The sequence below is a fragment of the Mus caroli genome, chromosome 2, assembly GCF_900094665.2.
Source record: "Mus caroli chromosome 2, CAROLI_EIJ_v1.1, whole genome shotgun sequence".
NCBI classification, from domain to species: domain Eukaryota; kingdom Metazoa; phylum Chordata; class Mammalia; order Rodentia; family Muridae; genus Mus; species Mus caroli.
The window spans coordinates 103,867,967-103,879,492 of NC_034571.1; the positions used below are offsets into that span (position 1 = coordinate 103,867,967).

The 11,526-nt window shown below is 35.0% G+C and overlaps 1 protein-coding gene across 3 annotated transcripts in view; it reads right to left on the reverse strand.

The window, feature by feature from the left end:
* The window catches only part of Ano3 (anoctamin 3), a 284,964-nt gene that overhangs the window by 87,167 nt on the left and 186,271 nt on the right, over positions 1-11,526 (reverse strand). For all 3 annotated transcript variants that reach the window (XM_021184432.2, XM_021184438.2, XM_029474347.1), the window contains one exon: positions 4,463-4,559. In XM_021184432.2, the coding sequence (XP_021040091.1) occupies positions 4,463-4,559 (97 nt within the window). The remainder of the gene's footprint in view (positions 1-4,462; positions 4,560-11,526) is intronic.

Sequence of the window (11,526 nt, forward strand, 5' to 3'; positions counted from 1 at the left end):
GTAAAGACCATTTACTACATCAAAGAATACATCAGATTACATTTTAAACATTCAAGGATTATATCAGACTTTTCTAAAAAAACTGTAGAGGCTTGCTCTTCTTGGGAATGCACCTTTGTGATCACTTTTTCACTAGAAAATAGCTTGCCTTTATGACTAAAAAGATGTATGAACACTCATTTTAGTTTACATTGTTGGTGTGCAGAGGGTAGTGTAAGAAGAGGAGGCTTTACTGACTGAACAGCACAAATTCTCCATGGTGAATGCTGTCTGATTTAGCTTTGAAAGCTGAGCATGGTTAGCCATAGATGAATGCGGGTATTGTTTAAGGACATCCACTTCCTATGAGATAGGAAACTTGAGTCTGTGTCTCCTCTGCTATAGCTATTGGATCTCCTCTTATGCTGCTTGGTAGGTTAGGAACAGCATGGTTCCCAGATACTAACACACTCACAAATCCTGACTACAGTAAATGAGCAGGGATCGTCTGAGCTAATCCAATTATATAGGCTGGGCTATCCCTGAAGGCATGCTCATATGGGAACTGGGATTTATGCTGGGATGCAATTCTTTCTCACTCCTTAATCATTAACTCTTGGGTAAGAGAGATAATGCTTAATGGTTTATATTCAATGTTCTTAGATGCAACATACATGAAACACCAAACACACACAAAGGAACATGGTTTAGTGCTTGCCTACACAATCATCTTAAAATGTGCTCCTCAGAATCAGTACCACAGTTGTATTACCTAAACAAGGTAGATTTCTATGTCGTATCCTTGATTAACTGATTGTAAATCATCAAATGTTGGGCTCTGATCCTCTTCAATTTATCACAAACTTTCTTGAAATTTCTTAAATATAAAGCCTACTGTCCTATTTTTGGTGCACTTTTGTAGTAATTGTATAGTTTGAGTCAGATATAACTATTGAATAAATGTTTTCTAAAGAGGTAAAAGTTATATAATCCTAGGGGGACATGATGAATGAGCTTAGCTTAAAGGATTGAGATGCTCTTACAATTGCTCAAAGTATTGAGTGCCTCTATTTAATTATTTTACTTTTGAGAACAATTCTGGCATCATATGAATTGATTTTATAGTGTTTTGTCTTTAAATCAATGCACAAATATCACTGAATTATTTAATTAAATATGCTAATTTCTATAGTTTTACCACAGTCTCAAGAATTGATGGATTCCATGAAAAACCATAGTGTCATGGCATAATTGTCTTGTGTCTAGTGATATAAATCTAGACTGCTTAACATATAAAATGTAGTTTCATTTTTTCTATCAATTATAGAATAATCACAAAATTATAGGTGTAAAACAAGTAGCTTAAATTAATGTTAACTAGAAAATGCAGGACCTTAAATATTTCATACAGATGGGACTTATTTCTTGTGTTATTGTGAAAGACAATATTTTATTTTGTTTGTTGACTCATACATTCTTTCTAAATTTTCAAGTGAATTCTGAAATGTCTGAGTATTTTCTATATTCATATTGAATATTGGCAAAAGCTTTGTAGATTTCAACTTTCTTGAGTAGATTCTCTACTTTTTAATTCTGTCACATATGGATATTTTTGTCTTTAATGGTAGTTTTGCCATTATTAGATTAGTCCAAGAAGTTTTCGAAGTATTTGAAGTGACATACATCTAGACCTTTAATATCCCTAAGGCTGTCATACTTTAGAACTTTATGTCATTTCTTACCTTCATAACAAACTGAGTTGTATATGCATATATCCACCCATTTATCAACCTACCTGCCTTTAGTGTAACTAATCTGTATCATCAATCTGTGCTACACTGGACTTCTTCAAAAAGTGATGTGAAATAAAGCTGCAAAACATGATATCATCTATCTCAGTCTATCATCTTTGGCAGGCTTTCTTAAACTCAATCTCAAAAGTAATCATACAGTGCTTTATAAAATAATTATATAGTGTTTTATAAAATAATCATGTCGTGTTTTTCATGCTGATTATTCAAGATAAACAAGTCAGAAGCTAACTTCAATAAATTTTTGAATTTGTTCAAATTTTGGTTTGTGAAAAAGTGATTACCTATTGGTATTGCACTTAACTTTGTCAAAATTAATTGTATGGAGAACTTTATTTTCAGACAAGGTAGACAGACCAATAAGGATCATTTTTACAGCTATGTTAGAAACAATCAAAACTGTACAAAGTATGTACGGCAATAAGATAGATGCAGAAAGAAATAAGGTATTGCCATTACTTGAGATTACTCTCCTAAAAGAGTTCCAGATATACAAAGAACTGTAGGAGTTAGAATATTTAGAGTAAGTCATTTAGTGATATTTGTGCATCAAGTGTGCATGTAAATAAGGAAACTATCTGAGGCCTAGGACAGAACCAAGAATCCCCAAACGATCCCTAAGCACACGCTTTCATTGGCCAGCTAAGAGTCCCTCATTGTTTCTGGTACCTTAGTAGAGTGCACAGGAAGATATTGCTTTTGTTGTTGAGAACAATTAGATCTAGACAGAGCACTGCGGTGATCCAAGTTGAATATTTAGAGAGCAAGACGCCTCTACCAGATATCAAATGACTTTTAAGTAACTAAACCATAACAAGATACATCAAGCCATCTACCAGGGTCATTACAATTTACAAAGATTGATATAGTCAGTGACTGTATGGGAAACAACTCTAGGACATGACACCAAAAGGCATGATCTATAATGTAGTTTAACCAATTTGGAAAATGGTTGTTCAGCTGTTTTGCAAAAGTCATTATGGACAGTGTTTGACTACCTAATTTTAAGGTAACAGGATGGAAGAGCAGTATGACTTCAATGTTTAGAGTTTGAGACTCTGAGCAGTGAGTAAGATTGTAGAGTCATGAGATTGTATGAGTCTTATGATAGAACTTTAGATTTTATACAGTTCTTACCCTGCGATGTCTTCACGTATGTGTCTGCTCTGCATTATGTTAGGGCTCTGTTAGCAAGAAGACTTTAAACAGATGATATCCTGGAATATCATTCCTCCATATTTATGAACTACAATAACCCTCTTTTCTTAAATAGGTGACTCCCTTCAGGCAAAGCATTGCAATAACCTAAACTGGTTAAAAACTAACAAGCTATTACATATGCTGACTATTCTACTTCTATACATTGGCTGAAGAGGAATAACAATTGTCAGAAGGCATAGAAAGCAGTGCTTTTAGAAGCTTTGTTTAAAATCAGAAATACATTAACATGTAAACAAATAACAAAATTTGATATAGAGAAAATGAAATAGTATCCTCAATAATGAAGAATGTTCTGTTGATAAAAGTCACATTATAAATGAATTTAAAAACTGGTACAGTATAAAAAAAGAAGTCAGGCTGGGCGGTGGTGGCACACACCTTTGATCCCAGCACTTGGAAGGCAGAGGCAGGTGGATTTCTGAGTTCGAGGGCAGCCTGGTCTACCAAGTGAGTTCCAGGACAGGCAGGGCTATATAGAGAAACCCTGTCTCCAAAAACCAAAAAAAAAAAAAGAAAACAACAACAAAAAAAAGAAGTCAGAAAAAAACATCTTACTATTTAATTCCATATACATGAATCAAAAAAGATGTATGCTTATCAATGATGGCCCATTGTAATTGGTTACCTAAACAGAGGACTTGTATGAGGTGTGGGGGGAAGCAGAGAAGAATGAGGGAAGGAGGTAGCAAGTGATGAAGCAGCCTTGAAGGTGACAGAAATGCCTATTATCTTCATTGTTGTGACATGCTTCGCAGATGCATAAGCCTTAACAAAACACATCATTTTATCTTTACATGTATCTAATCTAGTTTACTACATAATATTTTTCAATAAATCTCTGAAAATGAAAACTGTAAGAACCAGTGTTTTTTACATTTGTGTTCACCTAGAAACTTTTATATATTTTGTAATGTGGTAACATCTAGATTCTTACCTAAAGGTTATTATTTAATTTCTCTGAGATGCGGCTTGCTCTTCAAGAGGTTAAAAGTCTTTCAGGTAATCCAGATAGACAGCAATATAGGACTTTGGGAAATGATATTACATTTCTTCTGTGCTACTAGAAATATTTTAACTTAATAAATTAATGACATACAAATTGAATCATCAGCCATGAAAATAGTTATTTTCATAAAATGAATCAGATGTGATGTCAAGTGGAAGTTTGTGCCCAAGGTGTCAGTTATAAGTTATAACACAGAAAAAAAAGATACTAAAATAAAATATATCCTCTTTTTAATTGCAACAGATTGATTTTTCCCATTTGTCAATGATACTAGTAATGTTGAAATTTTTGGAGACAACTAATTTTGGCAGAAAAACAATTTACCAGGGAACTTTTCACTGTCTAACTCTTATAAAAAACAAACAAAAAAACCAAACAAACAAACAAACAAACAAAAAAACCAAAATGGGAGCTGAGGGCAGAGGCTATGGTGGCTGCCACTCACCTTGGCATAGATGCAGCTGTCGTTGAGTCTCTGCAGTGAGCAATTCTTGTCACACAGAGGACACATGAAGACTTCAGTGGCTTTACAGATTTCTTGGCTTGAAAAATCAAAGGGAAGAAAAACATATGAACTCCTGTTTTAGCCCCTACCAAACAGTACTTGGGGCAGCAATGCAGAGGAACAAGGAAGAAATGAAAAACACTCAGGATAGAGTTAGATGATAGATGGCCTCCACATAAGTATCTTAGACTACTTCTGATAGAAAAGTTTTTGGGGTTGTTTCTTCAATTTTAGAAAACTGCCAAAATAATACATTAATAGGCCATATATCAACTTGTATAATATGTTATTTTAAAATAAAGACATTTTGATCCATGATCTCTCATGACACACAGAATTATCTTAGGTAGCATATCTATGAAGTATTCAATAATTTCACCATCTTAGAATTGGCCAATATAGAGTCACACCTGACTATTCTGACTTCAAAAGCCTACTGATATGTTAATCCATAACATACACTGCAGCACACGATGTTATGCAGACTGATCTCTAAGAATTAAAGGATCTCCTTCTGTCTGTCTATCTGTTTGGTGTGTGTGTGTGTGTGTGTGTGTGTGTGTGTGTGTGTGTGTGTGTGTGNGAGAGAGAGAGAGAGAGAGAGAGAGAGAGAGAGAGAGAGAGAGAGAGAGAGAGAGACGGTGAGGGAGAGGGTGTTTCTTGAAAACCCTGTCATGATAATAACATAGTCCCCAAGTAAATATAAGTTAAATTATAATGTTATTTTATGAATTTATCACTTCCATTTTAAGCCCATTAAATAATCCAATGTTCACTATAACATGCTTTATAATAAGAGAAAGGAACATTACCATTGTTCCAAAATGCTTTATCTATCTACTCAGTGTTCACAACAACCCCATTTTAGAATGTGTTGTTATTTTATTTGTCATCTATGGGCCTAACTTTGTGTTTCTCTAATAAATTGTTTTTAAATACATCTGCTTTTAAAATGTTGTAAAGAATTTGAAGGCTTTGGAAAACGTTTTGAAATGAAAATTTTAATTTAAATTTAATTGGCAAAGCTTACAGTAGATCCACTGATTAAAAAAATTATATAGTCAAAGCCAAAAACATGTGTATTTGAATGTGAGATCTTTACAACCCCAGTTTAAAGTGGGAGTAAATAGTAAGCAATGAGATGATGCATCAAGAAAGCTGTAAGAAGAAGAGGAATCGATATGTCTTGACCTGCTGAGTCTTCACCAGTCTCAGGTGATGTCAGTTATCTCTGCTAAACACAGGAAACAGAAGCACATATTCAGCTTCCATGGTTAGCTCAAGGTCATACTCAAGATCATAGAGCTCGGAAGGATACCACCGGAACATGAAGAGTTTGCTGAGTGTAGATCTATCTGCTCTTCTATTAATTATAACATAATTGAAACAGAGTCAAGTTTATTTCAAATTGAGGAGAATCTGTCCACCAAAATGAACGGATTAATGATGACACAATGCACACCACACACCACACTCTATTTCTTCCATGTACATTTTTCTAGTAATTAGGATGTTTACATGAAGTAGGAAATGATAAAATATATATTTTTGCAGCATCAAAAGTGAAAGAACACAGTATATCCTTTTAATAATTCTACAAAGTTTAAAAAATAAAAAATACATAGTTCTTGAAGAAAATTTTAATTAAAATGATTCAATAACAGCACATTTCACAAATGTTTCACAATTCATCCTACATTGGAATCTCATACAAAGTAAAAGTTTAGGGTTGGTCTGTAGTACATCATCTTTTTGACTTTGCTATGAAAGAAAGCTTTTATTATTACCACATTTAGAATTCAAATCATTACAGGGGGTTTTATTTTACTGTCACAATCATATAATTCAATTTCTGTAATTTGCTAAAAGCTTAATTTAATACATTGTATTAAAAAATACTAAACATTTGTTTGTTTCATTAGACTGGTCTCAACTAGCTCAGGCTGACTTCAGGCTACTGTTTAGCCTGAGACTGGTCTTGAACTCCCAATCCTGCTGCTTCTCCCAAGTGCTAGGGAGACAGATGTGTGCTGCCATGCCCTACAAAATGATTATTATTGATTTTAAAAGCATTACATTTTAGTTACGTGTGTGTGTGTGTGTGTGATGCATGTTGGAAGACACCTTATAGAACTGGTTCTCTTCTTCCCAATGTGGGTCCAGGCACCAAACTCTGGTATTTAGGTTTTACTGCCTTTACACACCAAGCCATTTTACCAGATTGGGAATAATAGATTTTGTCAACTTTCCCATCCCTGGAAATAGGGGATTTGTGTATCAAAATTTATTGTACTTTACTTAGCCTCTAGAGCAAGGTGGAAGAATATGTCATTCCGTTCTTTTCCAGAGCTTGACAATCTACACTGACACTGTAATTGGGGTTTTCTTTATTTTTATATTTATGCTAAATTTGCAGAATATAGGCCAATTTCAAAGAAAAAACAATCACTACCACTTAAAGAAAGGACAATGTTCAGTCCTTTTGGGGAAGATGTTTGGACCTACTCCTCTAGTCCTGTGTTCCTAGTGATTCAACTCAGGACAAAGCAGAGAACAGGGACTATCTGCTGGGTGATGAACGCATTGGAGCAAAGGGGTGAAGACAGAAATGGAAAGATTATGGGTGTGGTAGCATTTTAACATGGGCAAAACGTCAGTTTTAGAATCCAATATAAACAAGCAACTGTAAGTCAACTCCACCATTAGCATTAAAACTGAATTTTATTCTTTTTATGTAGAGGTTGGAGAGGTTTCTGGGGATTGAACCCAGGGCCTTGATCATATAAAACAAGTGCTTTCCCACTGAGATTTATCTCCAGCCTGAACTGCTAGAACATTTTATAATGTAACTGAAAATAAATATCATTCAGGATGTGGAAATACTGAAACAGTTGTATATAGTGAGAATCTTAAAGGCCATGCTCTTATGGGAAGCAGGATAAAAATGCTTCACAAAGTTTTAATTCCTGTTTTGGGGATCCTTTTTCTCCTTCTGGGTTGCCTTTTCTGGCCTTAATATAAGGGAAGTGCCTAGTTTTATTGCAACTTGATATGCCATGTTTAGCTGCTATCCCTGGAAGATCTGAGCCGTTTTGAAGGGAAATGGAGAAGGAATGGATCAAGTAGAGGAGAGATGGGGAGTACAGGGAGGGTGCTAGGGAGGGGACACTGTGCTCAGAATGTAATATATGTGAGAAAAATAAATACAAAAAAAAAATGCTCTCATATGATACCATATGATCCTATAATTCCATCTCTGAATACACTGCAAAAAGAAATGAACTCAGAATTTTCATTGACATAGTGAAAGCAATGCTTAGAAGTTGTTTTACTAAAAAATTCATTCCACAGTTTAGGTGGTAACCAACAGTCAGGTGCATGGTTGCCAATTTATCTTTCTAGTTTTACGAGGTTCCATTTATCAATTCTTGATCTTAGAACATGCACCATTGGAGTTCTGTTTAGGAAAATTTCCCCCGTGACAATGAGTTCAAGGCTCTTTCCCACTTTCTCTTCTTTTTTTTTTTTTTCCACTTTCTCTTCTATTAGATTCAGTGTATCTGGTTTTATGTTGAGGTCCTTGATCCACTTGGACTTGAGCTTTGTGCAAGGTGACAAATATGGTCTATTTTCATTCTTCTACATACAGAGCCAGTTAGACCAGCATCATTTTTTGAAAATGTTTTCTTTTTTCCATTGTATTTTTAGCTAAAACTACACTGCATATTGAAAGAAGTATCACCACCTCTGCCTTCAAATTGTACTACAGAATGTCCTCATAAAAACAGCATGGTATTGGCACAAAAATAGACACAATGATCAATGAATATCACAAAGTTACTGATTCCTGATTGATAAAGCAGCCAGAAACAAACTCTGGAAAAAGGATAGGACTTTCAATAAATGCTGCTGATAAAACTGGGCAACTGCATGTAAAAGATTCCAAATCCATCCATACTTAACTCCTTAAAATACTCAACTCCAAATGGATCAAAGCTTTCAACATAAAACCAGATACATTGAACCTGATAGAAGAGAAAGTGAGGGCTACCCTAGAACTTATAAGCACAGGGGAATACTTTCTAAACAGAACATTGTTAGGAGAATGACTAAAGTTAACAATAAATGTCACTGCATAAAATGAGAGGCATAGAAAAGGACACTCATTCAAACAAAACAACAAGCCCTAGAACAAGGGGAAGGTTTTCATCAACTCCACAAAAAAATTAAATATCATAAAAACAAATAACTCAATTATAAAAGGGGTATAGGTCTAAAGAGAGAATTCTCAATAAAGAAATCTCAAATGGCTGTGAAACACTTAAAGAACACTTAGTCATGAGGAAATGAAAATCAAAATTTATTTGAGATGTCATCTTAAGCCCATCAAAATGGCTAAGAGAAATAAGACAAGTGACAAATCATGCTGAAGAGCATGTGGAGTAAGGGGAAAACTTACATCCACTGCTGGTGGGAGTGAAAAATTGCCATTATGGAAACCAGTGTGGGAGTTCCTCAGGAAGAAGTTTCTCATTATCCAGTTATACCACTCTTGGGCATTTATTCAAAGAATACTTCATCCTACTACAGAGACATTTACTCAGCAATGTTCATTGCTACTCTATTCATAATATTCAGAAATTAGAAACAACTTAGAAATCTCTCAATAGAAGGTACGGTAAAGAAAATATATATTTATACAATGGAATATTACTCAGCCATTATAAAAATGAAATCTTGAAAACTGCAGGTAAGTAGATTGAACTATAAAAATCATCTTGAGTAAAGTAATCCAGACACAGACGGACAAATATAGTATGTATTCACTTAAATGTGGATACTAGCTGTTAAGACAATGATAGCCAACTATCATCTTTAGTAACACAGAGGCTAGGTATAATTTATGGGACTAGAGGGACAGATAGGAAACTGAAACAGAATAAATAATAATAGATATATGGTGATGGGAGGTTGAAATAGGGGATTAAGTGGGGAGAAGAAGTGAAGAGGTGGATAAAGTGGGATATGTTGGAAGAGACAGCTAGAATTAAGGGTCATTTGAGAGGTAATATGGACAATCTAAATGAAATAACCAAATAACTTGGCAGATTATATATCTCTTGTCACCAAATGAACCTTCCAGTACTGGGATTAGGTTACATCAAATTGTGTTGTTGGCAAAAGTGGTTCCATTAGAACCCCCAAACAGTCCAGTCTGTTGTCAAGACTATAGATTTCTCTCCACAATCTGACAGCAAGGCTCTATTGTTGAATACAATACCTACACAACTCACTGAACATGCAGAAATCAAACTGATGCCAACATAGAAGCCTTTACCCTAATAAGGGGTCTTGGAACAGGAAGGTACTTGCATGCTGTCAAAGGAGAATAGTAAACATCAACCCAAATAGGAAGCCTTTGATTCACAATGGTGTTCAGCCTGTACATGCTAGTGCAATGTGGCACAAAGGTAGTGGTAGTAACCAACCAATATCTAATTTGACTTAAGGCCCATTCTATGAGATGGAACCCATATCTGACACTGCTTGGGTGCCCAATCACCTGAGATTAGACAGCCCGGGGACAAAATAATACTGTTCTGAAAAGAAAAAAAAAAAAGCACTACTGTTCTGAAGAAAAAAAAAAAGCAGCAACCAAATGATGTCTAATGATATTCTGCTATGCTCACAGATCAGTACCTTGCTCGGCCATCATCAGAGAAACTTCCTTCTTACAGCACAGATGGGCACAAATACAGAGAGACCATCAACCTGGACAATATGCAGAGAGTAAGAAACCTTGGGACACTCAGACCTAGTTGAGCTATCTCCATCAAATGTCCCCACTCTGGTTACTGAGAACAATGTGGAAGAGGAGATGAAAAGATTGGAGGAGATAAAGGGGATGGAAGTCACCAAGAAAAACAACTCTCAGCAGGATCAGCAGTCTTGTGCCTTTCCTTGATATTTTTTCCATGTTCTTCCTGTTTGCTTGTCTGTTTCATATTGTTTTATATTAGTTTTGTTCTATCTATATTATATCATTATACTATATTAAAATGTATTAGCCCCTAGAAGTCTGATTATTTCCTGAGAGGAAGTGCATGGATCAGAGGAAGTGGAGGTAGGAAGGAACATGGAGGAGTGAAGAGGGGAAACTGGAATCAAGACATGTGATAAAAAAATCTATTCTTTATAAAAGGCAAAAACAAAGATCACACACAAAAAGAAATATGATGGCATTTTGGTTGTCTATATCTTGTAGATCCATAATAAACAGACCCATATCTCCAGCTGTTTGTCATTTCACTACTTTGTAACAAACAGAAAGGAACTTAATAAGAGAGTCTTATGAATCAAAAGAAAACTCAATCCCTTCCCTGTTTGCCCACGAAGATAGCAGCCAGGACTCAGACATGTCTGGCACATTGAATATAAAATTTCAGTATCAAAATTCTGAAAGTCAAGATATTCAGTGCTGCTTATCTTGGTTTAGAATAGAAAGTCTAACAAGATCTTAATTATACTGTGACTGCAGTAGTGGTAATTAATATAACACCCAAAGGCACAGAATGAAGACTTTGTGGATACCTTTTTTTTTTTCATTTTTTTCTTTTTATTAGACATTTTCTTTATTTGCATTTCAAATGTTATCCCCTATCCTAGTCTCCCCTCTGAAATTGTTGATGCCTTTAAAGTATTCCTTGTACTAAAGGCAAAAAAACAAAAATCCTTATTTCATATAAAATAGCCTAGATTCCCTGGCTAGTACTAAATTAACACAGACAGTACATTTATTACCATTTGTGCATACTTCTACTTTTTTGCACATTTCAAGTTTGTTTTGATTGAGAGGGGTGTCTATATCTTATCATAAAACTACATGAAGTTTACAAATTATGAGAATATTCTCCATGGATCTAATCTGAGCAGTAACTAGTGAGTGGTCATTTTCAATTCCTTCCTTCCTTCCTTCCTTCCTTCCTTCCTTCCTTCCTTCCTTC